This window comes from Psammomys obesus, unplaced genomic scaffold, assembly GCF_907164565.1.
Source record: "Psammomys obesus unplaced genomic scaffold, mPsaObe1.curated_primary_1811, whole genome shotgun sequence".
NCBI classification, from domain to species: Eukaryota; Metazoa; Chordata; class Mammalia; order Rodentia; family Muridae; genus Psammomys; species Psammomys obesus.
Window position 1 is genome coordinate 1,580,492 of NW_026594240.1, and position 26,254 is coordinate 1,606,745.

Here is a 26,254-nt window from a genome sequence, read left to right on the forward strand (position 1 = left end):
TCTTTCTTTCTTTCTTTCTTTCTTTCTTTCTTTCTTTCTTTCTTTCTTTCTTTCTTTCTTTCTTTCTTTTTTAATAAAGAAAAGATTTTATTTATTTTATGTATGAGTGCTTTTTCTGTGTGTATGCCTGCACACCAGAAGAGGGCATCAACTTCCAGTACAGATGGTTGTGAGCCATTATGTGGTTGCTGGGAATTGAATTCAGGACCTGTGGAAGAGCAGACAATGCTCTAATCAGCTGACTCAACTCTTCAGCCCTTTTTAAAAGACAGGGTTTCTCTGTAGCACTGGATGTCCTAGAACTCACTGCATAGAGCAAGTTGGCCTCAAACTCACAGAAATTTGCCTGCCTCTTGAATGCTGGGTTTAAAAGGTGTTTGCCCCAAACCTAGCTTGAAGTTCATAGCTTTTAATGCAAAAGAAAATGTGCTTAGAGGTTCAAGTTGGACAGCTTGGGTTACAAAGGTGGGGCTATGAAAGTTGGTTTTGGAGCAGTGAGTTGGAATATCATATCTCTGTCTTAGAGTTTGAATCTGTACTCAAGAGGGTCAGGAGTCATTGAATGAATTCAAATGAAGCAGTTGAAAGGATCAGATTTGCATTTTAGAGAAGATTACTGCTCCAGGGGAGAAAGATTAGATGGGCAAAGCTAGAGGCAGGGATTAATTTAGTAAACTAAGAAGAATTGAGGATGTCAAGAACTCTGAGATGGGCATCTGGTATTCCTTAGGGTAGAGACATGAGAACTATAGTAAGTGTGGGGAAAGATTGTGATTCAATTTTTATTTTTAGGTTTTTAGTTTATTTTTATGTGCATGAATATTTTTCTTGTATACGTGTCTCTGAACCATGTGTGTGCAGTGCCCATAGAGGCTAGAAGAGTGTGTTGGAGCCTCTGGAACTGGAGTTGGAGATGGTTGTGAGCTTCATGTGGGGGCAGGAGCCCCATCCCAGATCCTCTGCAAGAGTAGCAACTGCTCTTAACTGCTGAGCCCTGTGTATTTAATTTTGAGCACGCTGAACTGGAAATGTCTGTAGGACATACAGGCTAAGTATGTCAGGCCTCTTGCTGTGTGACTTAGTAACTAGGCATGTTATCTGGACCAGATGACAACTGGTGGCATGCTTTTCAAAGCCCTGAGAATAGTTTTAATTGTTCAAGAAGAAGAGCAAAGACACACCTTTTGAGAACATCAATATTTAAGAACCAAGCAGAGGCAGGAAAGTCCATGATGGACATTGAGGAGAAAAAAATCAAGCCAGTGGAAGAAAGCATGGCAAGAAGGAAGGACCTGTTACCATATGCAAGAGAGTGTGAAGAGAATGAACAAAATGAGGGTTGTAGAAGTTCATTGGATTTGGCTACAGAGGTCATCTTTGTGTTCTGTGAACAACCTCAATTGTGTGGTGAGGTTGAAAGCTGGTTTCAGTGGTTTTAGGGGTGAGTGGGGGATAAGGAATTAACTCAGTGTCACTGTGAAGGGAGAGTGGGCTTACAAAAAGAGGAGGAAGGCATGGAATTGAGGGAGAGGTCAGATTATCTACATTTATTTCTGGTGACAAATATAACATCTGGAAATGCAAAAGAAATGAAGCCTCACCTCCCAGAATGATTTAATGTGTGTGCTCCAGGTGTGTGTGTGTGCACATATGCAGAAGTATGCTGTGTTTTTAACTTTATATAAAAGTTATGGAAAAGCATTGGTTCCACATTCTACATTATATCTATGTAGTTATTTATCACTGCATTTTAGATATCTTTGAATATCAGTTTATAGAAACTTTTTCTTTTTTTTGTTGTTTGTTTGAGATAGGTCTGACTTTATAGATCAGGCTAGCCTCAAACGTGTTGCATTTCTTCTGCCTCAGCCCTTGAATGCTAGGATTTAGGCATGAACCATGACATCTGGCTAAGACTTACTTTTTTTAACATTTGAGGGGTTGGAAAGATGGCTTAGTGGTTAGGAGGCACTGGCTGCTCTACTGAAGGACCTGGGTCAATTCTCAGCACCCACATGGTAGCTTAAAATCATCTGTAACTCTAGTTCTGTGGCATATGGCTCCTTTTCTGGTCCCTTGGGCACCGTGTACACATGTAGAGTATAGATGTACATGCAGGCAAAGCACCCAAATATTTTGATCAAAATTTCATTATGTTTATAACATTATGTATTTACAACATTTCTCTCTCTCTCTTACACACACACACACACACACACACACACACACACACATACTCCCACACATACACACATACACACATAGAGTCTCATTATGAAGCTCTGGCTGGCCTGAAACTCCCTATGCAGATCAAGCTGGTCTTGAACTCGAAGATATCTGCCTGCCTTTGCTTCCTAAATGCTGGGATTAAAGGTTTGTGCTATACACTTCTGTTCCATTTCTAAAAGTTCCTCTGAACTTGAAGTGTATAAGGTGGGAAATTTATACAGCTCTGATATTCTCTTGTTGCTTTTAAAAATTATTTATTTTGATATTATAATGTAATTGTATAATTTCCCCATTTCTTCCCTCATAGCACTCCTATATACCTCTCCTTGTTCTCGTTCAAGTTCACAGCTTCTGTTTTTCATTGTTGGTACATGGATATATATGTATATGCATATATATTCTTAAATATAACTGGCTCAATCTGTATAATGTTAATTGTATTTATGTTTTCAGGGCTGACCATTTGGTATTAGGCAACCAATTGGTGTGCTTTTTCCTGGAGAAGACTATTTCTCCCACTCTCATCATTCTTTCGTTGCCTCCAGTGCTTTGTGCAGGATTGAAACCTTGTGGTCTTTCCTCTCTCTATTTTGGCATGCCTATTGTTGTCAGCTTGTGTTTAAGCAGTCATGTTGGCAAGACTTTATGAGTGTAGGTTTTGACATTACTAGGAGAAAAAAATCTTACAGAAAACCTCCTGATTCAGGCCATTCTAACTTCTGTGTTACTTTCACAAGCGAGTTTCTCCCATCATGTTGTGAAAGCACTTCTGAGTGTGGAGAGTTACTGTACAGGACAGGTAGAGAACTGCCAGAAGTTTGGAAAATAATCTAGGCAGGGGAAACATTCAAGATCATGGCTGCTTTTCACTTAGTACAATAGATGAAGTTTATGACCTTGTGATGAATCTCTGGCTGGCCACCATTTGGCTTCTGTGGATCCAAGGTGATAAGTGATTTATATGAAAGAACACTTTTTGTTTTGAGCAATGGAGCATTTGAAGACATGGGGTTTTCTGCAAGAGGGATAAAGTCCTGGAGGAAAAGATGTACTACAGTAGAAAGTATTAAATATTAAGAGTGTGAATTCCCACTCACCAGAAATGATACCATACAACATAGATGACCTTCTTTGCCCATCTCCAACGTGAGTTACTGGTATCAAGATTGGACTCTTTAAAACTATGCAGGACATATGAGGTTCTGCTCTTCTTAGAGACTGTGCATAGGAGCTTCACCTAAAAATAAGCAGCACAGCAAATACAAGCCGTGTGGCAAACTACTATTCAATGTATTCCCTGAAGTTCTGCAAGTTTTGCTTTGTTCTTGGAAAGTCCGCTTATGCCCTAGAAATAGAAATTTCTCTCTAAATAATAAAAAAAGGTGTGTGCCATATAGGACTTGAATTTTCTATAACTTTTTTATTAAACATTTTTATTGTATGTATGTGCATATGATATGTATGTATGTATACATATGTGTGTGTGCATGCATGCGTGTACATATGATGTAGATGTGTATATGATGTATGTGTATGTATGTACATATGCGTGTGTGTGTGCATGTGTTCATATATGTGTGTGTAAAGGGGCTTGTGCAGGAGAGGTCAGAGACAACTTTGTGGACTCTCTCCTTCCACCTTTTCCTGTGTTCCAGGGATGGGTCAGAGGTCACCAAGCTTGGAAAGTAGTCTTGTGCAGCTCCCTAATTTGTTGTTGATGAACATTTGACATTTGAACTGTTTCTATTTGAAAAGAAAATTTTAAACAAATGCTTTTCTTTCTTTTTCTTTCTTTCTTTCTTTCTTTCTTTTTTTCTTTTCTTTTCTTTTTCTTTTTTCTTTTTTTTTGGAAATGGAAGTCTCTATGTAGTTCAAGCTATTTTGGAATTTTCTGTCTAGATCAGGCTGGACTCAAACACAGGCAGATTCCCTGCCTCTGCCTCCTAAGTTAAACAGATGCTTTAGAGAATATTCTTTGACATGTTTTTGCGAACATATTCAAATGTTTCTGCAGGATAAGTAACACACTTTAAATTTTCTATTTTCTCCCCTGTTCCCCAAGCTAGGGATTAAACAGAGCTTTGTACATTCTAGGAAGGTATATCTCTAGCTTATATATTTCCCCCTGTATGTAGCCTGTATTTTAGTAATAGCTTTTTACAAAATTCTTCTCCCCTCCTGATTGTCTTATTCACAATATATTAAGGGCTAGGACTATGGCTTAGAGGCAGAATGTTTGCTAGCATGTATAAAACCTTGGGGTTTAATCCTCTGCATTGGAAAGAAACAAAACAATACCCTTCTCTAAAAACAAAACAAAACAAAACAAAACAAAACACAGTAATGAGAATATTGGTCCCTCAACAACCGAGGAGTATTATTTTTTTAAAAATTGCCAAAGGGCTGACAAGATGGCTTAGCAGGTAAAGGCATTTATCACCAAGCCTGATGAGTTCCGTCCCTGGAAACTACATGGTTCAAGGAGAAAAACCTTCTTTTAAACATTGTTTTCTGAACTTTATGTACATGCCATGGCACACACACTCTCCAACCCCACAAATAAATACATAGATAAATAATTTTAAAAACCACCAAGAAGAAAAAAAACATTTAAAAGAAAAAAACAAAAGAACAAAAAAACAAGAACATAGTAAAGAGAATTAATTTCTAGAGTTGAGAGAACTTAGTCTTTAAACAGAAGGTACAGGAAATGGAAATGGGTATATATTAAGTGTTCTAGTGAGCGGAAAAGCTGCTCGGTTCCTGTCTCCAAGGATAGCAGCTAATACATATGATTTATAGTTCAAGAAGTTCTTTGACATAAATAATGTGATTTGATCTTTATGATAACTTAGGTATATATAGGTTTGTGTGTGTGTGTGTGTGTGTGTGTGTGTGAGAGAGAGAGAGAGAGAGAGAGAGAGAGAGAAGACAGGAGGCACAGTCTGAATGTCCTCCAGTTAATGAGAGGTGGAAATATGGAATAATTCTAGAGGGGTTTTTTTTTTTTGACTCTTAATCTTGTATCTGTCTGCCCTACTGGATGGAAGTTGAAATAATTATCTATTAGCAGTGCTATAGAGTTGAATACTGATTTAATAAGATAATTCTCAATTCCAAATGCCTTTAATTTTCATGCTAAGTTCGGTAAAGGAGAGGCTTGAGAAGGGAAGTTATAAAGAAGTTATAAAGTCTCTACCACTAACTGTGGCAGCAGCTGACAGAGAATGAATGAAGACAGTAAGAACTCAGAGAGCAGAAGCCACTTAGTGTGGAATTCTGCAGGTCTCTATTAGAAAAAAAATAGACATGAACAAACATTGCAGATGAACCACAGCAATAAAAAGGTTATTTAGTTTGGTGATCCAAACGTTCACATTGACCTCAGGGAAATGGGTTGCTCAGTGTTGGAGGTCTTGTGAGATTGGAAGCATCAGTGAGAGGTGAGGAGTTGGTGGTGTGTGAGAATGGGTGAAGTTCAGGGTGTTGGGGTCAAGTGAGGGTTTCCAGAATAAGGGAGGCTTTAAACTTGTTTGTTGAGCATGGAAAATAAGCCAACACACACACACAGGAATAAAAAGTAACAGATAACTGGTGAGCTAAATACCAAGACACAGTGGGTGGGGATGGGACCTGTAGTAATCAGGGCTGGAGTAGGGAGGTGGTGATGAAATTTCTACATGCAAATGGGTGGTGTAGTGTTTGTGAGTCCCTTCTTCACCCCAATCAAATCTGGAAGGTATCCAGCAGGAGCACAGTGTGAGAAAGGGGTCCACCTGACCCTCACCATTGGAGCCCAACTGACAACTGCAAGTCATTTCCTTCCCACAGTGGCATAATTGTTTCCTTTTCTTTTTCCTCATCTCTTTTCTCTTCCTCCTTTACCCATCTCTCTCTCTCTCTCTCTCCTAATTCCCTTGCCCGCTTTTTGTTCTTTTGACAGATTCTCTGTATATATGCCTGGTTGGCCTTGGGATCCTCCTGCTCTGCCTCCTGAATGCTGGGATGACAGGCATAGCTTGGCTCCTATAGTGATTGTCTTTGTAGAATTAAGCATAGAACAAGATGGTCTCCAAGCTGAGACTCTTCTTTGCATAGGGTGAGAAGAATGGGTGAAAATCCTGTTAGTTAGGGAGCCTGTACTTACTAACTAATGGCATGACACCCTTGATATGTCAATCCTCAGGTACAGTAAGCGAGTGGCAGACATCAAGGAGAGCAAGGAACATGCCATTGCAAACAGGTAAAGGTGGGATGTGGGCCTGGAGGGGCTGGGATAGGAATTTCTCCAGACTTTCCACTTCAGCACACTAGTTTTCTACAGACTTGTGGTCTTACCCTAAGAACTCCCTGCAGCCCCACAGCTGGTTGTAAGTTTAGCACTGAGCCTTCCTCCTGCCTGACACCCCTCCCAAAGTGAAGCTCTCTTTTGCACTACTTCTGGGGAACTTGTGAAGGAGGAAAAGACAAGATTCTCTACTTTCCACTTTCCTTCCTCAGTGGCCAGTTTCACTGTCAACGCCGGCAGTTTCTGCGGACAGCTGTGAAGGAGTTGGAGACTGTGTTAAATGATGAACCAGGCCTGCTGGGTCCTAAGGCAAGAGAAGTATTGGGAGAGGAATGATGACCAATGGCTATGTGGGTGGAGACTTAGTATTCATGAGACAGCACATGCATGCTAGTATGTGAGTGTGGAGGTCAGAGGGCAACCTCAGGTGCTGTTCTTCAAAGGCTGTCCATCTTGGGTTTTTTTGAGACAGAGTCTTTCACTGGCCTGAGGCTCAGATTGCCCAGTGAGTTCAGGGATCTGAAAATCTCTGCCTCCTGAGTGCTGAGATTACAAGTGGATGCCATCATGCATGGCTTCTTTGTGCATGGGTTCTGGTGGCTGAATGCAGGTCCTTATGCTTGCATAGCAAGCACTTTACCAATAAAACCATCTCTTCTGCCCCTTTTCTGAGTTTCTTATGATCAATTTATATGTGTGCTGAATCTGTGACTCTCAAAGTACCCAAATGTTTCATGTTTTCTCTTGGCTTCATCATAGCATGCCATCTAACAGCTATTTGTATACTTGGCCTATCTTCTGTTTGAGTGTAAACTAATTGATGACAGAGCTTGCTTTCTGTTTTAAATCATATAAATACCCATTAAGTATGTCTAAAATTTAATTTTGTCGAGAGGGAAGGTTGACTGTGAGCCAGGACCAACATATGTGTGTGTGATTCTATGTCACATGGTTCAGCTTTCTGTGCGCCTGTTTCCAGATGCTCTGGGTGTGGCTATACAATTATATCAGATTATTTCAATAGTTTTCTCTGTGTTTACTCCCTCCCCTGTTCTGAGGATATAACCCAGAGTTTTGTACCTGAGAGGTAAGCACTCTCCTAACTGAGCTGTAACCCCACACTAAAATTAAAAAAAAAAAATTTTGTGAGTAGAAAATCCTTTCAAGTAGAAAATTCTAATGGACTTTGTCCTCTCTTAGGCCCTTTTTGCTTTCATGGCCCTGTCTTTCATTCGTGATGAGGTCACTTGGCTGATTCGCCATACAGAAAATGTCACCAAGACTAAGACACCTGAAGACTATGCTGACTCGTTAGTATTTGCTCAAGAACCTTGTCCTTAGCCTGGGAGAAGCGGGCAAGGACACATCAAATGATCTAGGGGGATCTCCGCCTTGCCTTGTATGGCTGTGTTGTCTTCACTCATGGTTTTGTCGACGTCTGTCTCTGTTCTTGTCCTCATCTTTATAGGAGCATTGCAGAGCTTCTGTTCCTGTTGGAGGAAATGAGGGGTCTGGTCCGGCGACACATCAAAGTGATTCAGCAGTACCACCTCCAGTACCTGGCCAGATTCGATGTCCTTGTGCTTAGTGACATCATTCAGGTGTGTTCCACTGATGAGACTTTGGAGATTCAAGGACGATCCCTGATAATTTTTCCTCTGGAGCCACTCTGGCTGAATGTCTGTAATTTGGGTGTCAAAAAACTAGTATACACTAAAGATGAATTAATCTCAGCAGATTTTTCCCCCTAAGCAAGAGGAGAGAAAATGGGAGGCCACATGGCAGGGATCCTAGGCAGCACACACTGTCCTTGCTTGGGTTTTCTGTTTTGGGCAACCAGCAGTTCATTCCCCCTTCACACTCTGACTGAGCCTGTGTGCATTTTCCATCCTATGGAACCTGTGAGCACTGGCAGCACCTTCCACTTTTCTTCTAGAACCTGTCTGTGTGTCCGGAGGAGGAGTCTGTCATCATGTCTTCATTTGTTAGTACGCTGTCCTCTCTGAGTCTCAAGCAAGGTAACTGGAGGAAGGCAGAGCACTTGCAGGCTGACACAGTTTTTTCTGGAAATATTGTCTGTCAGCTAGAGCATCGGATAAGACAACTTTGAGGAGGCACATTCTATGCAGTCAAGTGCCAGATGCTGTCCTGTCATTTTCTTTTACATTTGCTTCTTTTTTTTATAGTTGATAATGAAGAGAAATTTGACTTTTCTGGATTAAGGCTGGATTGGTTCCGCCTACAGGTAAGGTCCCCATCCAAAAGTTCTTCATCTTCTACAAGTCTCTCTCCCATTTTTAATTTCTTAAGCTCTGCTTCAGAGAATAAGTAACCCTTGAGAATTGCTGATTACACAGGCCACAACACAGGCAGATCAAATTATAGCCTCATGGCTTGGCTTCATCCCATTTGTCTTTTTTTCTCTCCTCTTCCCAACTCTAACCACAGGCATATACCAGTGTGGCGAAGGCACCCTTGCACCTGCATGAGAACCCTGACTTAGCCAAGGTCATGAACCTCATCATCTTTCACTCCCAGATGTTGGACTCAGTAGAGAAAATGTTGGTGGAAACCTCTGACCTTTCTACTTTCTGGTGTGTCCTGGTTCTGACCTCATTATCAGTCCAATTGATGTTTCTGTCTCTGTGTCTCTCTCAGGTTTTTGAGAAAGGGTTTCTCTGTGTAGCTTTGGCTGTCCTAGAACTTGCTGGCTTATGGTAATTTGCCTGCCTCTGCCTCTTAAGTGCTAAGATTAAAGACATATGCTCCATGTTCTCTTGTAAACTCCTTTAGTTGATTGTGTTACTTTAAGTTTAGGCCACTATAATGTAAAGATTTATTTTCATTTATGGTGATGAATGTATGTTTCTCTGTGTGTATGCCGCTTGTGTGCGGGTACCCACAAAGGGCAAAGGTCCCTTGGCACTGGAACTCTCGCGGTTGTGAGCCACCTATAGGAGCACTGAGAACTAACCCTGGGTCTGCTCAAAGGGCAGTAAGTGTTCTTAACTACTGCTCTCCACCATGACATTCAGATTTAAAACCATGAAACCAGGTGTGGTGACACACATCTGTAATCTTAGCACTTACAAAGCAGGACAGGAGGATCAGGAATTGAAGGTCATCCTTGGCTACTTGCTGAGCAAAAGGAAAGAATGAACCTCAAAGAAACTGTCCTAAAAAACAAGGAAAGTTGGGAGCCTGCAGTAATACTACTGTGAGCTTTAGGCCAGCCTAGACTATCTAGTGAGTCCCAAGCTTCAAGACCCTGTCTCAAAAACCAAAATAAAATAAAATAATAAAGTAAAATAAACATGAATGTTGTGGAAGTTTAATGTTGGGAAAGTAAGAAATAATTGAGAGGGCTGGAGAATAGGGCTGTTGGAGAATGAATACTTAACTGTCTTCAACAGATGACACTTGGCAATAATTAGTTAATCACTATGATGTCTAACTCTACTCCTTGAAGGATCAAAAAACAAAAACAAAAACAAAAAACAAAAAAATTACTAAAACAAGACACCCCACAAAACACAAAACAATAGAGAAACAAAACACAATTGTCATGTTTGTTCTTTGCTATCTCCAGAAATGTAGAATTGTACCATGCACATGATAAATACACATAAACATAATACTTATGAAGGAAAGGTGAGTCTCATGCACTTAATCTAAGCAGGTTTTCTGGAGCCTGAGTGTCGTATTTTGAGGGAACGTGATATGGAACTACTGAATTAGAGGGGATAGCCTGAATCAGGTGATGATTGCTAGGGAGGAGCTGTGAATTTTGTTCAGGAAAGGGAAGGTTATCATTTTGCAGAAGCCATTGCAGGACTCTGAAAAGGTTAAGAGTCTATGGTTCCCTTCTACCTCTAGGACAGATGAGGGAGTGGCAAATAGAAAGAAGAAAATTGTTGAAAGGGTCTGGTTATAAACCCCGGTTTTCTGTCTTCTTTTTCTGCAGCTTTCATCTCCGTACCTTTGAGAAGATGTTTGCTATGACCCTGGAGGAACCAACTATGCTTCGATACACCATTGCATTCCCCCTGATTTGTGCTCATTTTGTCCACTGCACTCATGAAATGTGCCCAGAGGAGGTAAATATCCTGACTTTCAAGCTCTACCATATCTTTAGTCATGTCTATTCTCTATTCATCAATATATAGTTCTAGGGGTTGGTTTTGATGGGAAGGAGATGGGCATAAGTGTGTGAAAAGTCTAAAACATCTCAGTTTGATATAGAATGTTTCCTCTCTTTCTGGGTTTGCTTCTTTTTCCTTAGGTAAGGACGGTTGAGGCAAGGAATGAGAGCAGTGTGGGGAGGGGGAAGTCCTTCACACGAGGTGTTTCTTCCCTGGTCCTCTTCCACAGTACCCTCACCTGAAGAGCCATGGTCTTCACCACTGCAACTCCTTCCTGGAAGAGCTGGCCAAACAGACCAGCAACTGTGTGCTTGAGATCTGTGCTGAACAGCGGAACCTGAGTGAACAGGTGGCCCTTCATCCAGTCCGGTCTCCTCACCTCCAGTGCCTTTTCCTCTGGCTATACTTGCTTTTCTTTCACAGGCCAAATTCTCTGTTCCTTGAGCAGGGTTTGGGATTTTGTGGACTTTGGTTTATGACATATTCCTTCATCAGTATAGTCACTCCATGAACTCTCTTGGAATTAGAATCACAGTGTACAACCTTCTGACATAGTGACATGGGGTAGCCATTTGCAGAGTTCATGTTGGAGAACTCCTCAACTGAGTTACAAAAATGGAAAACACACACACACACACACACACACACACAATGGTTTAAATAAGTTTGTGATTTTTGTGTTATCCATGGTTGCACATGATTTATGGTAGTAGGTTGGACATGCTCAGTGGATAGAAGCAACTAAAGCCACTCTCACTTGGGTATTTAGACTCCATTAAAATCTGTGGTCTGCTTGAAGAGTTTTGGGAGATGAACTTTGTCTTCTTTGCTTAATGCTTTCATGTTTGGGACAATAGCCCCAGATCTGTCTTGTCTAGTCTTTCTGTTTATCAGCATCCCCGTCTACAACTAACTGGACATGTTCAAGGACTCTAGTGCTGAGGGTCACTGAAAAGGTTTCTTTTTTTCCTCTTTTGATTGAATCATAACACTTTGTCATGATTACATCAACCCCTATATTTCAGAAAATCAGGAATAAGAAGTCAGTTTTACTCTTGTCCCTGGAGTTTTGAATTTCCCAGACTACCCACCCTTCCTGGATTTGAGTCAGAATAGTAGCAACTTTGGTAGGAGAGGAAATAAGGTGTGTGTGTGTGTGTGTGTGTGTTTGTACATGTATAATATGTGTGAGTTCAGATAAACATATATTGTATTAGTCTTTTCATTTTCTAATATGTCAGGTGAGGAGATATATATATATATATATATATATATTTTTTTTTTTTTTACGGAGGTATAATATGGATTAGATGAAATAGAGTACACGAACTATTTGGTGTAGATAACAGTCAATAAATGTTAGCTCTTGTGTTATGTGAATCTTAATGAACACTAATCTTGGGCTAACAGTTTGGGATGAAGATCAGTAAGGAAGGCACATGATCCCTGTCTTTGGGAATGTTCCAGTGTAAGAGGAAGGGAAATACATCACTGAAAGGAGCTGGAGTTATGGGCAGTTGTGAGCCACTCTGTAGGAACAGTATGTGCATGTTACTACTGAGCCTGATGCACAGAAGATATGCAAATGAGAACACTTAAAGCTGTATTCATCACTAACTCAATGTCTGCTATGTGCATGGTTAACAGGCTTACTCAGTGCTGTATCAGGAATGACTAAATCTTGTGTGAATAATTGTTTGCACATAGCACTGTTGTAAGCAAGTGAATGTTGGCCCTTCAGAGTTAACATTTTGAGTAAATAATTATTGATGCCATTACTAATAGGGTTACATCTTTGAGTACTGATTTTTGAATCAACCATAAACACTTTTATATTAATGTATATTTGTCTATCAAGGTGGATTTAATTTAATTTAATTTTTGAACCAACTGTGTTTGAGTTTAAGAATATGAAGTAGGATTACAAAGTAACAAAATGGATTTTCTTGTGTGGATCTTATCTGTTCAAAAAAGTAGTTCCAAAGTGATTTCCTAAGGCAACCTGAGTATCAAGTGATGGGTTGTATTCTCTAGAGCTATACAGAGGAAGGAGAGATGCAAGACTGATGTGTGAGCTAGCCAACAAGAAATATACACATATTTAAGAAAAAGAAAAAAACAAGGAAAGAATATTGAAAACATGTGAACTTTCAGAATTTGGAGGGCCATGGTAGTCTGGGCAATTCTCTTCGTGAGATAGAATGAGAAGGGTACAGCCTGTGAGATAATGGTTTTATCTAGCAAAAAGTATTGTTTCCCCACTTTGGGCCCCTACAAACACGGTAAGCAGAGCTCTTGGTTCTGATTCTTTCCCTTGGATTTGTCTGTTAGGAAAGGGTGGGGAGCAGTGCTTTCATCCTTGAAAGACAACGTCATCTTAGAACTTGAGTCTGTACATGGGGAGATATTTATGACACTGGAAGAGGTGAGCACATTCTGAAAAGGTCCCTACGAAAGAAAGAGAAGTTAGGTGGGGAGAGGAGCAGATAATGATGGAGGAGCCTTCATATAGCTGTTAGCAATGACCCTTGTCTCTCCCCCCCACTGTTGTCTGTTCCAAAGCTTCTACCTAAGCACTGTGCCACCACCATCAGCAAAGCGAAGAACAAGAAGTCCATGAAGCAGAGGCAGGCTCCCAGGAAAGGAGAGCCTGAAAGGGACAAGCCGGGAGCAGAGAGTCACCGGAAGAACCGCAGCCTTGTCACTAAGTGAGGACCTGGCTCCCAAGGGCCAAATGGTGCTGCATCAGAGGAGGGAGAAAAGGAAAGAGAGGATGTGATACAAGGGGAAAAAGCAGAGGAAGTGGTGGAACTTGACAGATACAGAAAAGCACCTAAGTGAATTTTCCACTTTGCTTTTGAAGGACATCAGTGTGTCTATTTTAGGCTAAGTGTCCCTCAAGAATGACATGGGTCTGAGGAACAGGGCCTGGCGTTTCCTTCCCAGATACCAGTAGACAGTGCCAGACCCATAATCAAGTTCTGTTTTTTCTTTCAGCATGGACAAACTCCATCAAAACTTGACTGAACTGGCACTGGCAATGAATCATGTATCCAGTTTCTCTGTCTTTGAACACACCATCTTCCCATCTGAGTACCTCAGCAGCCACCTGGAGGGCAGGCTCAGCAGGTGTCCCTCTTACTGGCCATATTTGTATTCTGTGTCAGTCTTCAGGGTGCTTCTGTTAGATTCATCCTGGTGGTCAATTCGCAGGTTGGAGACTGGTACAGTCTGGCATAGGTTCCAAGCACCTCTGTGAAAATATAAAAGAAAAGAAAAGAAAAAGAAAAGAAAAGAAAAAGAGCCTCATTTCTATAGATTTGATGAGCAACTGGTCCACTCTCCTTGTTTGGCAGAGTGAGCAGAGGGAGACCAGAAATTGGGAGATAGAGGCAGAAATGATAGGAGTTTAAGGTCTTTCTTGCTTACCTAGAGAATTCTAGGCCAGCCTGACTACCCAGGACCCTAAAAGGGGCAGGGAAATGTGCAGAGTCTTTGCAGCCTGTAGCACTGTGCCCCCATCCTGGCCATTAGGTACAACAACGGAGAAGATTATCTAATTTATCTGAGTCAGTTTTCTACTCTTAAGTCCAGGATAATGATCTTCACCTTATAGATCATTGACAATTACCTGAAATTGAGGATTAGTAGACAAATACAGATTACTGTGAGTGCAAAGTTTCTGCCATATAATAAACCTTAGTTAAGTAAATTCCCTTCCTCTACTTTGCCTCTCATTCCATTGTTCTCTGAAGAAGGAAAGATTTACTTATATCAGAGGCACAGTAGTTAGTTAGGGGATGGAGAGGAGTGAGTAGCAATAATTCATTATCTTTTTGTGTTTTGTCTTGGTATATGAGCAATTAATTTTACAAGTATTTATTGAACACCTACTATGTGTCACCTACTGTTCTAGGGACTGTTGATAAAGTAGCATGCAAAACAGCCTTGTCCTGTGAAGTTTAACTTGTACTAGGGGAGACAGACTAACAAGAGAATGTCAGATATGGTAGGTCAGTGATAAATGCTAAACAGAAAGATAAAGCAGGGAAGGGAGACACCCCAGGAAGTGTGTGTATGGTGAGGAGTTAGACACTGTGTTCTTGCTGTCTACCTTGGAATGACATTTGAGTGAACCCCTGAAGGAACTATGAGGCCAGGTATGGTGTGTGACTGTCTTGGAACAGTCATTGTAGGCCGAGGATGAGGCAAAGCTGAGATGGAGACATGTTGCTCTGTTCAAGGGACAAGGAGGCAGAGTGGTGGCAGAGAGAGAGAACTGGGTGAGCTGGAGGGCACATGAAATTAGACAGCAGGGGAAGCCACTGAGCATGTGCCTAGTACACTGTAGGAAGACTGGGCTGTGTCTAGGTGTGCAGCCTTGGCTGGTCTGGAGCAAAGCTGTAATAAGATTTGTGTCCACAGTTTGTTCTGCTTTATCAGCATGAACGAGAGCAGAAGCAGGAAGATCAGTTACAAGCTGTGTTTTGACTGTGAGAGATGTGGATATATTTTTCTATCAGGGTTTTGCCTGAGTGAAGTAAAATTAGCTTGTTTTTGTTCTGTACACATTAGCTCTAGGGGAGGAAGTGCTTCAGTTTCGTAGTGTCAAGGATATGACAGTGTGATAATTGCCCAAGCACACCTTCGGTAGTCATGGTGGTTTCCAGGCCCTGAAGCAGTAAGGGTGTGGTCACCTAGTTTCCTGGAATCTCTGATTCTTGCTTCACAGGATCATTATTCCAAAAGCTCCAGGGTTTGTCTAGAGGTTTTAGCTTTTTAAAACATTTAATGGAAATTTTATTTCATTGTGCCGGTATTTTGCTTCGTGTGTATCTGTGCACCACACACATCGTTGTGACCTTGTATACCAGAGAGGATGTTGAATTCTCTGGAACCGGATACAGATGGTTGTCAGCTTCCCTGTGGGTGCTGTAAACAGAACTCTAGTCTTTTGAAAGAGCAGACAGTGCTTTTTATATAGCAATCTCCCCATTCAAGCCCACCCCCTTTTGAGACAGAGCTTCCCTAAGTAGTATGTAGCCCAGGATAGACTTTAGTTCATAATTCTCCTGCTTTAGCTCCCTGAGTGCTGGTATCACAGGTGTATGCCACCACAGCTGCCTAAAATTTCTAATATTGATTAGGTCTATCCCTCACTGTCTCCTTTATGTCATTTTTCTTTAAATGGTACCCAGGGTTCTAAAAATTTCTTTTTCATTTGTGGGATCAGACCTTCCTGAACCCCTTACCATAAACATTTTGCCAAAATACCAACTGAACAAAGAACCCCAAATATCTCACAGCTTAAGAAGAGCTTGAGGGGGGCTGGAGAGATGGCTTAGTGGTTAAGAGCACTGTCTGCTCTTCCAAAGGACCCAGGTTCAATTCCCAGCACCCACATGGCAGCTTACAACTGTCTGTACCCTGAATTCTAAGGGATCTGACACCTTCACACTAATGCACATAAAATTAAAAAATAAAAAAAGAAAAATTAAAAAAAAAGAGCTTGAGGGATTTATTTATAGTAAAGTGCAAATGAGTGACACACCTTGAAGAATATGTTCTAGCCTGGCCTTTTACCTTTTTTTAAGTAAAGAAAAAAGCCTGCAAGTCAAAGGACTGGGTATACAGAAAATCTCAGCCCCTGGGGAAGGAGCACATTGGGCGGCCATGGCTCTATGTAGCGGGCCTTTATTCTGTCTTCTCTAGAGTGCAGGCTGCACTGCTCTACGATCTAGAATCCATGTCTGCCTGGGACTGCACTATGCTTCCAAGGATTTATCAGGATGGATTCCATTCTTGGCAGAAGTTGGGACTACTTATTTCCTTAGAGTTAGATGGCATTTGGAAGCTCAGTTCTTTAACCAGCTGACCTCCAGAGAAAGAAGTGGTTAAGAATAAAATGTCAATGGACTCAAGTCCAAGCTGCAACTGGCCAGCTGTGTCATCTTCAGCAAGTGATTTGCTTACTCAGTTTTTATTATCCACTAAATAGAGGTAATAGTGCCTACCTTACTGGGTTGCCATGGTGTTTAAATGAGTTAATATGTTTAGAACCAGCAATGTAGGGTTGTTTCTGTGGTTGTTAATATATTTGTAATTATTATGGCTTTTGTCACTTAGAGCCATCGTGACTTTGGCTGGCTACAATGCCACAACCCAGGAGATCCTTAGACCTTCTGAGCTGTTGGCAGGAGTCAAAGCATACATCAGTTTCATTCAGTCACTGGCACAGTTTTTGGGTGCAGATGCTTCCAGAGTCGTTCGCAATGCCCTCCTGCAGCAGACACAGCCATTGGACTCATGTGGCGAGCAGACTGTCACCACTCTCTACACAAACTGGTCAGTGTTCCTTCTTTCCATGGTCTCACCTCTGATAGTATTTTTTCTTTACATAGTAGGCTCGCATGACCAAGCATTTTAACCTTCAGCATCTCACTGAACCTGCAAAAGAGGTTTGTTTCTCCTCATAGATGGGAGCAGTAAGAAGGGCAGACCTGGACATTCTTCTGTTCTAGTCTTCACATTGCTCTTCACGCACCCTCCTTGTGGACCTTTGACTGTATTCCTCTTAATGTCTAATGCTTAACTTTCCTTTACTGTTTCTGTTGAAAAAGATTCTGTTACTTCTTTCTGACATTCTTATTTCTCCTTTTGCTTTAGCTTCTCCCTCTGAGAATGGTGCTGTCTACCCATCTCTCTTGCATGCTATTTCCTCATTTTCAGCCAAGCCTGTGTCAAGTCCATTAGATTGTTCTGAATAGGGAAAGGGGCCTTCTCTCCAAATAGAGAAAGTACTATTTTCTTTGACAGTTTTGAAGAGGCAGATTTCTTCCTCCCCAAGCCACTGGGTGGCGCTTTAAATCTACTATCAGCTTAGGATCCTGGGAAGGGTCCAGCCTAGTAAGGTGGGTATTTTTCACCAGCTATGCTAGGATTTTGAGCATTTATTGTAGGATTTCCCTTCTCACAGAGATAGCTACCTTTTAGTACCCACTGAATTTTGCCTACACTGAGTTATTTTTTTTATTTCTTTATTTTTATTTTTATTACTAATTACAGTTTATTCACTTTGTATCCCACCTGGCACTGAGTTATTTTTAATGTAAATTCTCAGTTTAAAAATTTTGACAACTAATTGTAACTAACGGGGAAAAACGTATTGGAAACTGAGTTTGACCCACCGGTGCTTAGCCCACGATGCTGTAAAAGACAAACTCAGAGCTGGTGTCTGGGTGAGTGCTGTAGTTGGTAGGCCTGCTTCTGCAGACACTGCTGAAGTCAGCTTCTCTGACTTGTCCAGAAGTCAAGGGGGGGATTTGGAGACGGGGTATAGGTGCTCCTGTTAGCCAGGTGTTTGATTTGAGACTGGCTTCTGGAATTCTGGGTCCTTGGTCTAGCCTTTTTACTGGAGAGGATATGGCTTAGGTATATTTCACAGGAATCTAGTCAATACTTTTAAAAATGCCATTGTCTTACCCAACAGAAGGTAGTACAGAAAAATACAGTTGTTGGCACAGAGGACTGAAGGCTAGGCGTGCATGACACTGCATTTAAGGTATGGCGAAATACCTATGGATTGGAGGCCAAGTGGAATCACATCTCTGCTTCTGATCCAACAGCTTTAGGGTGTTAAATAGATTTCTGCATTGCCTTCTTTCAGTCTTTCTCCTGAATCTAAGCCACTAGCAGGGTTTCTCCCTGAATCCAGTGTGATGGTGGCAGAAATGACTGGATGCTAACCTGGGCTTCCCTGACGCCCCTTCCTCATAGGTACCTAGAAAGTCTACTTAGACAGGCAAGCAGCGGCACCATCGTCCTTTCTCCAGCCATGCAGGCCTTCATCAGCCTTCCCCGAGATGGGGAGCAGAACTTCAGTGCTGAGGAGTTCTCAGACATTTCTGGTAAGCCCAGGGCCTGGTCTCCTTGCCATAGAGCTGAGCTTTCTTCTTCAACAATATCTTGACCTAAATCCTCCTGCTTTCCCAAAGGCCCCTTAAGTGCTCTCAGTGTCTCTGCTGAACTCTGCTCAACTTTAGGAACATATAGAAAGAGAGTCTAAAGCAAGGCTCAGGATTGAGAAGTAACTTGTGGGATGAAGGTGAAGAGCAGAAGGAGAGAGGTTTATGAGCTAGGCAGGCTCACAGGTCATTGAAAAGATTTGTTCTTCTGGGGCTGTAAGTATGTACTCTCCTTTTTCACACATAATGCAGGAGCAGCACATACAGTGACAGATTTAAACCTGAGGAGGACATTTTTATGGGAGGACTTAGTAAGTGGTGATCTGATGTCCTAGGATCTTCTTCCTTTGAGACGATGTTCAAACCTTTGGCAATGCTGATGAGATGGTGAAAGACATTAGTGTGAACCAAGTTCTAAGTGCTTGTGCATAGATTCAATCCATGCAACAGCCTCCTTTTGCTGTCCCCATTTTTCAGATGAACACACTGAGACACTAAGAAGTTGGGAGGTGCTGAGGTCACACATCTACAAATGGTGGAACTTCAACTCAGACAGTCAAACTCCAGAACAGTGGGGGCTCCTCTCCTGCTTCCTAGTATACAGCAACATACAGTGTGTGTGTGTTTGTTTGTGCACAGATAAGGGAGATAGAGTGAGTCGGAAAGCCATTCTCTTTTTAAAGAGGGCTGGAAGCCATACAATTTCTTCCTAACATTTCTATTACCAACTGAGAATTTATGAAGGATTCTATTTTATCTCTTTTTTCTCCCGTCCATGTAAATGATAGATTTTGCTTGGGACCTCGGACAGAGGTGTTCCATGACCCAGACTTCTTTGTTCTCCTTTTCTGGGGATGGCAAGGAAGTCAAAGTATACATCTCTGTTTTCCAGTTTTGCATCGTTACTACCCATGCATTGTATCTGTAGCCACCTATAATTTGCCTGCTGGGGGTTTTAGCTGCCCCTTTCATCAGCTCTACCCACAAGCTGTAGGCAGCCTCTAAAACCTGCTTTAGGTCTTCTGACAACTGACAAGCAGCAGGAGGCAGTGCATATTCGCCCTTCTGCCACCCCCAGCCCAATTTCTCTGGGTTGCCATGGTGATGGGGCAATGCTATTTCAAAAATAGATAGGAAGAAAAGGATGCCATAGGGTTACTAATGGGGGAAGAGATGGCTGGAGTAGAGAGTTTTGCAGATCCATCCAGTAGACCAGCCTACTGCCTCTTCATTAGTTTCAGAGAGGGCAGTTTTGACCCTTTTCCCCTCAGGCAGCAGTGTTAGCTTTCTAAGGTGGCTAGTTAATTGTAAAATCCTTTTACAATTCTCAGCGTAGTCCTGTGATTGTAAACTAGTGACTCTACAAATGTCTAGTATTTATTTTGGACCAAGCCTTGCATTAGCTGCAGTGACCAAAACTGTTTCCTTTGTAGTTAATAGTGGTGGATGGCATCAATTGTTCCTCCTTTCAAAGACTGCAGCCAGGAACCCCAGTGTCCTTTCCTTTCTGAATTCTGATTAATGATGTTGAACTTGTCTTTCTTATGCTGTTCTCCTGTTACTTCTGGTCTTTTATGGATTCCCTTCCTGGAATGGCCCATAGCCAAAGATCACAGCCAGAACCTTTTCCATCTGAGCTCACCCCTAGGATTTCTAACCTGGATTCCCCCAGGCAAGTTTGATTTAACTCAGAAAGGGCAAAAGCGGGCTGGGTGAGAGTCATAAAGCCTTAGGGGCAAGACTAGGTTTGGAAGAATAAATAATTTAAAGCAGAAAGAACTGAGGCTCTAAGGAATGTGTGCTGATTATGAAAAAAGAACAGGCAGCTCAAGGGGAAACTGGGCCAGTGAGATATTAAACACCAGAAGTCTAAGAAATGAGATTCCAGATGCACAAGCATTGTCTCTGCAGAGATGGACGGCTTTGCACTGCATTTCTGGACATGCCTCTGATGTGATTAAGCGACCTTTGTCAAGCACCTAGTTTCCTTGTCTGTAAAGCCATCGTGGAGTGTCTCTGTCCCACACCTCACAGAGCTTTTGGTAGCTACCATTTAAGATACCCCTTTTCATCTGTATCTAGTTTCCTATGGTATTTATCATTGTCGTTTTTTTATGCTCACATCAGCTCTGAAGAACTCCTTATTTCATGTTACAGAGGAGCAAAGAGGCTCTGAGAGGTTTAGTGACTTCTTTGAGGCCATGTATCCAGTAAAGCAAGTTTACCGAGTACAGCAGTCGCAAAACCCAGAAAAAGGAACTGGGAGTTACAGACTGCCCACAACAGTCTACAGCCCTGGCCCGGGATCTGACGCCCCGGAGTGTGGACTGCATGCCCATTGTGCACATGTATGCAGCCATGCATACGTTTTTTAAAGAAGTAAATAGTTACCATCATTTGAGGTGAGCCATGCTACAGGTACCAGCAGGAAGTGGGGAAATTGTTCCATGGGCAGCCAGACCTGCCACCTGTAAGTAGGACTAGAGAGCTCTCCTCCTCCTCCGCTTCTGCCTCCTCCTTCTCTGCCCACATTCCTTCCTTCCTGGACAATGTTTTAAATATCCAGAGACTTGTATTCCTTTTGAAATTCTGTTTCAGAGATGCGAGCCTTGGCTGAAATTCTTGGCCCCTATGGCATGAAGTTTCTGAGTGAAAACCTGATGTGGCATGTGACCTCTCAGATCGTAGAGCTCAAGGTAGTAAGGAAGGGGCCTGGAAAAAGGTCTTGCCTGAGGGTGGGAGCTGGAGGATAGAGCATCGATATCTTCTTTCCCTTCTGTATGTCCCTGTTTTCTTCAACTGCAGAAGCTGGTGGTGGAAAACATGGATATACTAGTTCAGATCAGATCCAACTTCAGCAAGCCAGACTTGATGGCATCTCTCCTGCCCCAGCTGACAGGTAAACACCTTCCTAAAGGAACCACGAGGGAGGCATTGTGAAAGTCAGGGACTTTGAGGAGCTGGGGCTTAGGTTAGGCCTAAAAAGCAAAAGTCACCACAGTTTTTCCTTGTTCTCTTTTCTAACAACCTACTTTCTCTTCAGGGGCCGAAAATGTGCTGAAACGAATGACCATCATTGGGGTGATCCTCAGTTTTAGGGCCATGGCCCAAGAGGGACTTCAGGAGGTGAGTGAGGAAGGCTGTTGCAGCACCCTAGGCTTCTGTGTGGGTGAAGCTTGCATGAAACATGGTGAGCACGGAAGGGAGGTGGCTGGGCTTGGCAGAGGTCCTTTAGATCGCTGACCATAGAAGACCACCAGGCCTAGGTGATGGGAGCTGGAAAACTGACTTAAGTCAAGGCCCCCTTTCGGTCAGTTTCTATCTGGTTTTGGACTCACTCATCTTTTCTTTCTCCAGGTTTTTTCTTCCCACTGCCCCTTTCTCATGGGGCCCATTGAGTGTCTGAAGGAGTTTGTCACTCCAGACACAGACATCAAGGTAGGAGTGCAATTTGGGATCCAGTTAGATAACTTGCTGAGGACGAAGGCTGTCTGCAAGACCTTGTGAGGAGATAGGGCTCTGAAGAACTCTACAGGAACAAGAGTTGGGACATGAATAGGGAAACAGGTCAGGCAGACCTTGAGAGGGAGAGAGACAGGGCAGAGCTGGGAGCTGTGTATGGGGTACAGAGGAAAATGAAAGCCCTGAGAAGCTTGAAGAAACATCTCTCAGGGGAGACAGGTAAGATCTGGAGTAGTATCTGTAGGTAATCATTTGAAATGAGCAATATGCAAAGTAGATGCCAAGTTCCTTGCAAACAGGTTCCCTCCTTAGGAGTACTTGTTATAAGATTTGTTCTTTCCTTTCCTACCCAACTTACTTAACTAAGAGTTCCCCCTACCTCAGCCTTTTCTCCTCTTAGTCTTTACATTTTCAGTCCTCCTATTATCTGTCTCAGGCACCCATGGGCATAGGGGAGGGAGAGTGGGAGAGAAGAATAGTTAAAGAGAGGGGGAGGGAGAAGAGCTTCTGCAGGCAAATGGAGTTAACTGTCTATTTCCTTCACCCTTGGCTTTAGCTTGGCTTTTGAATCCTCTAGTACTAACAAATGTGTTATGCAGGAAATACAGCCAAAGCCTGGGACAAGTTCCTTCTGGTACAATGAACAGGCTATTTCTCTTATGATTGATTCCTTTAAAGGAAAGAGGTCTGAAGTGGTAAGCAGAAAGAATTAAAGGTGAATGCTAAGAGCTTCCTTACTTGGGAATAAAAATATTTACGAAATTTCCTCCTTTTTCTGCCCCAAATCACCTGGGAGTCAGACAGTGGGTGAAGCTTGACTGGGTTGGCCACCCCTGTTAGAAGATTTTGATTTGATGCATAGCCTGGGTTTCCAGCAGTTGCTGATGTCAAGGCCCAGTGCTCCAACCTGTCAGGAGCTTGTCTAGCTCACATCATCTGGACAGTTCTGATTTTAGGCTCAGCTTGTTTGGGAATATAGGCAGGCAGGTAGAGAAAGGGGATGACCTGAAGGAAAGAGCTGGAGTAGAAAAAGGGAAAACAAGAGCTGTCAACCACCTTCTTCCTTCAGCATCACAGGTCATTCATACTATGTCTCTGATCTGCCTGGCCTTGTGGCCACAGGCAGGTGGGTGTAAGGGATTTAAATAAAGGGCTGAGCAGAAGGTGGCTTCTGGGTTGGTATTACATACAAAGTGTGTTGCTATAACATTTGTGGGGCCTTTGAAATTTAGATGTGCCTATAAAAACCCAAAAAACAAAACCCAAATGTTCAAAAAAGGTGCTTGGAATGGGAATCAGGATTTGAGTTCTATCCTGAGAACTCAATTCTAAGCTCCAGGAATCCATCTGTCCATCTTTATTGAATGTTTTGTATATGTTCAGCTCTTGGTGAAATAGTAGGAAGATGAAGAAAAGTACAAAGATCTGGTTATAGTAAAAGGAGAAGAGCAAAAGCATAATTCTGTTAGTCACTAAGGTTGATGCTCTACACATATAGTCTATTATAAATATCATCGCCCCATTTCTACAGATGAGACTCCTGAGTCTCAAAGAAGTTAAAACCTTTTAGACACAGTGACTAAGTGGTGGTGGTAAGATTTGAGCTGAGATCTTTCTCATTCCCCAAATGCCTTCTCCCTTTACAACACCACAGAATTTTTAAAACAGAGTGTGCTGGGGAGAAGCCGTTAGTCTTGCTTCCACGTTGAAAAGGTGCTAACACCAGGTGCTGCGTGTGGTCTGTGCTTGGTCAGGGACAAAAAAAGAAGAAGAGGTGGGTTTGGGCTGAATCAGGGAAGCCTATAAGACTTGAACTGAGCTTGAGGGGTGCACATGACTTAGATATAAAAAGAGAAGAGGAGATGACATTAGAGAGTGAAGGACCTGGACCAAAGCATGAAAGAAAGAAAGAAAGAAAGAAAGAAAGAAAGAAAGAAAGAAAGAAAGAAAGAAAGAAAGAAAGAAAGGAAAGAAAGAGAGAAAGAAAGAGAGAAAGAGAGAAAAAGAAAGGTATTTGGGGACAAGTGAATAAATAACCTTTGCTGCACTGATTAAAAGAGCACTGAGGAATGAACACCAACCAGTGTGTTTGTATTCATGTGGGTCTGCACTTGTGCATCTGGGTGCATCTGGGTGCATCTGGGTGCATGTGCATGCACTTATGGAAACCAGAGGCTGACCAGGTGTCCTCAGTTTTTCTCCACCTTATTTTTTGAGACATCTTTCATTGAATTAGTAGCTCATTGATATGGTTAGGCCAACTGGCCAACGAACTCTAGGATCTGCCCTGTGTCTCTGCTCTGGACTCAGAGCTAGGGTTATAAAAGTACACTATCATGCACAGTTTTTTTTTTTTTTTTTTTTTTTTAATGTGGGTGCTGGGATTCAAACTCAGGTCCTCATGCTTGTGCAATAATCACTTTATTAACAGCCAGCCCCACAGCTCCACAAAGCATTTTCCCCCTTTGCAGAAATCTATGGAAAGACTATCTGGAAAAATAATAATACATCATAAGTTAAAATGTGGTGACCTAGGAATCCTTGCTTTAGTCAAGCACCTCTCTAAAGCTAGAATTTCTCTGTAGGATGTTGTTTTGTTCTCTATCAGGTCACCCTGAGCGTTTTTGAGCTGGCATCTGCTGCAGGGGTGAGCTGTGACATCGACCCAGCCCTGGTAGCTGCCATTGCCAATCTAAAAGCTGGTAAGATGGAAGAATGAGCAAGGAAGGGCTTGTACCCCACTTTTGGGCAGGTGGAATGTCAGAATTAAAGAAGTCTTTATTTGGGGTTGTAAATTCAGAAAATGTAAGCTGGGAGGCAAGACAAAAAGTATAACTCCTAACTTTCAGAAGATGCTCACAGAGGTGATTTAGTTTTTGTTGATCAAGCTGAAGAAAATTTCTGAGTGAGAGTCCCTTGTTCAGCAAGATCTCAGGGAATTTATGGTGTGGTTGGGGAAACAAGATTCAAATGAATCAATGAAATAACAACTGTAGATAGCAAATGATCTTACACTAAGTTGTGTGGGATGGCATCCAAGTTCCCCACACTGTGCATCTTCTAGTCCTTTGCCAGGCCCCACTCTTGTTCACTACACATTTCTCTGATTGGCCCACTTATTGTTATATATACCTCAAAGAAAACTGAACCTAGGAATTGGTATTAAGCTCTTCAGATTTGCCAGATTCATCCATTTTCTTCTCTGTTGGTCAATGAGAATTTAGGATACTATCAGCAGAGCTTTTGATGAGAGGTTTGCTCTGCCATGGGCAGGGGTGGGGCTCTAGGATTTGGGTACTTCTCTTACTTGCTAATATACAATATATGCTAAAGCATGTTAGAGATATTTTCTTGTGTAACTGTGAGTCTGTAAAGTAGGACCCTGTAGGAGATAATTCCAGCTTTCTGACCTTACTTTTCCTCATGTCCTTTTCTTTCTCTCCAGATAACTCATCCCCTGAAGAAGAGTATAAGGTTGCATGTCTACTCTTGATCTTCCTTGCTGTTTCCCTCCCACTCCTGGCCACTGACCCTTCTTCCTTCTATAGCATTGAGAAAGATGGTAAGTAAGATGTAGATTTGAAGGACCAATGCTGTTCAGGGCTCTGCTGGAGAGGGAAGTAGAATAAAGATAAGTTACCTGGTTCATACAGCCTTCTCTAGCAGTATGGTTTCTGTATCAAAAAGCACTTGAGAATGATGTGTATATAAAATTCTTTTCCAATACAATGCCATAGGAATATACTTCTTCTAGTCCCCAAATGCTAGTTATTTTGGTATCAATTAGGGTGGTCCAGTCTGGAGAGGAAAGAGAAGAAGGACAGCGATTTCAGTTAGGGCCAGGCTGGGATGCTCATTTTGTCATTCTCTTTGTCCTCCCTCCCTCCATGATAACCTAGGCTACAACAACAACATCCACTGTCTGACCAAAGCTATCATCCAGGTGTCTGCTGCTCTCTTCACTCTGTATAACAAGAACATTGAAACCCACCTGAAGGAGTTTCTGGTGGTAAGTGGAAGTGGACTGACTGAGTCTGCTAGATTCCCCCATGTCATTCATGCAGGAGGAGTGGAGGCTACTTGCAAAAGGCAGGAGCTTTTCTAACTTTCCTTACAGTTGGAACTTCAGCTTCTGTCCAGATATTTGGGGAGATCAATGGACAATGAGA

General features: G+C 42.2%; 1 protein-coding gene across 4 annotated transcripts in view; it reads left to right on the plus strand.

The window, feature by feature from the left end:
- The window catches only part of Nckap1l (NCK associated protein 1 like), a 180,143-nt gene that overhangs the window by 145,469 nt on the left and 8,420 nt on the right, over positions 1–26,254 (plus strand). For all 4 annotated transcript variants that reach the window (XM_055618248.1, XM_055618249.1, XM_055618250.1 and 1 more), the window contains 20 exons: positions 6,416–6,472; positions 6,730–6,826; positions 7,718–7,827; positions 7,986–8,118; positions 8,454–8,535; positions 8,704–8,762; positions 8,966–9,111; positions 10,482–10,614; positions 10,889–11,008; positions 13,222–13,367; positions 13,657–13,788; positions 16,786–17,004; positions 18,436–18,566; positions 21,222–21,319; positions 21,429–21,522; positions 21,667–21,749; positions 21,981–22,061; positions 24,694–24,787; positions 25,531–25,647; positions 25,985–26,094. In XM_055618248.1, coding sequence (XP_055474223.1) covers positions 6,416–6,472; positions 6,730–6,826; positions 7,718–7,827; positions 7,986–8,118; positions 8,454–8,535; positions 8,704–8,762; positions 8,966–9,111; positions 10,482–10,614; positions 10,889–11,008; positions 13,222–13,367; positions 13,657–13,788; positions 16,786–17,004; positions 18,436–18,566; positions 21,222–21,319; positions 21,429–21,522; positions 21,667–21,749; positions 21,981–22,061; positions 24,694–24,787; positions 25,531–25,647; positions 25,985–26,094 — 2,242 coding nt within the window. The remainder of the gene's footprint in view (positions 1–6,415; positions 6,473–6,729; positions 6,827–7,717; positions 7,828–7,985; positions 8,119–8,453; positions 8,536–8,703; positions 8,763–8,965; positions 9,112–10,481; positions 10,615–10,888; positions 11,009–13,221; positions 13,368–13,656; positions 13,789–16,785; positions 17,005–18,435; positions 18,567–21,221; positions 21,320–21,428; positions 21,523–21,666; positions 21,750–21,980; positions 22,062–24,693; positions 24,788–25,530; positions 25,648–25,984; positions 26,095–26,254) is intronic.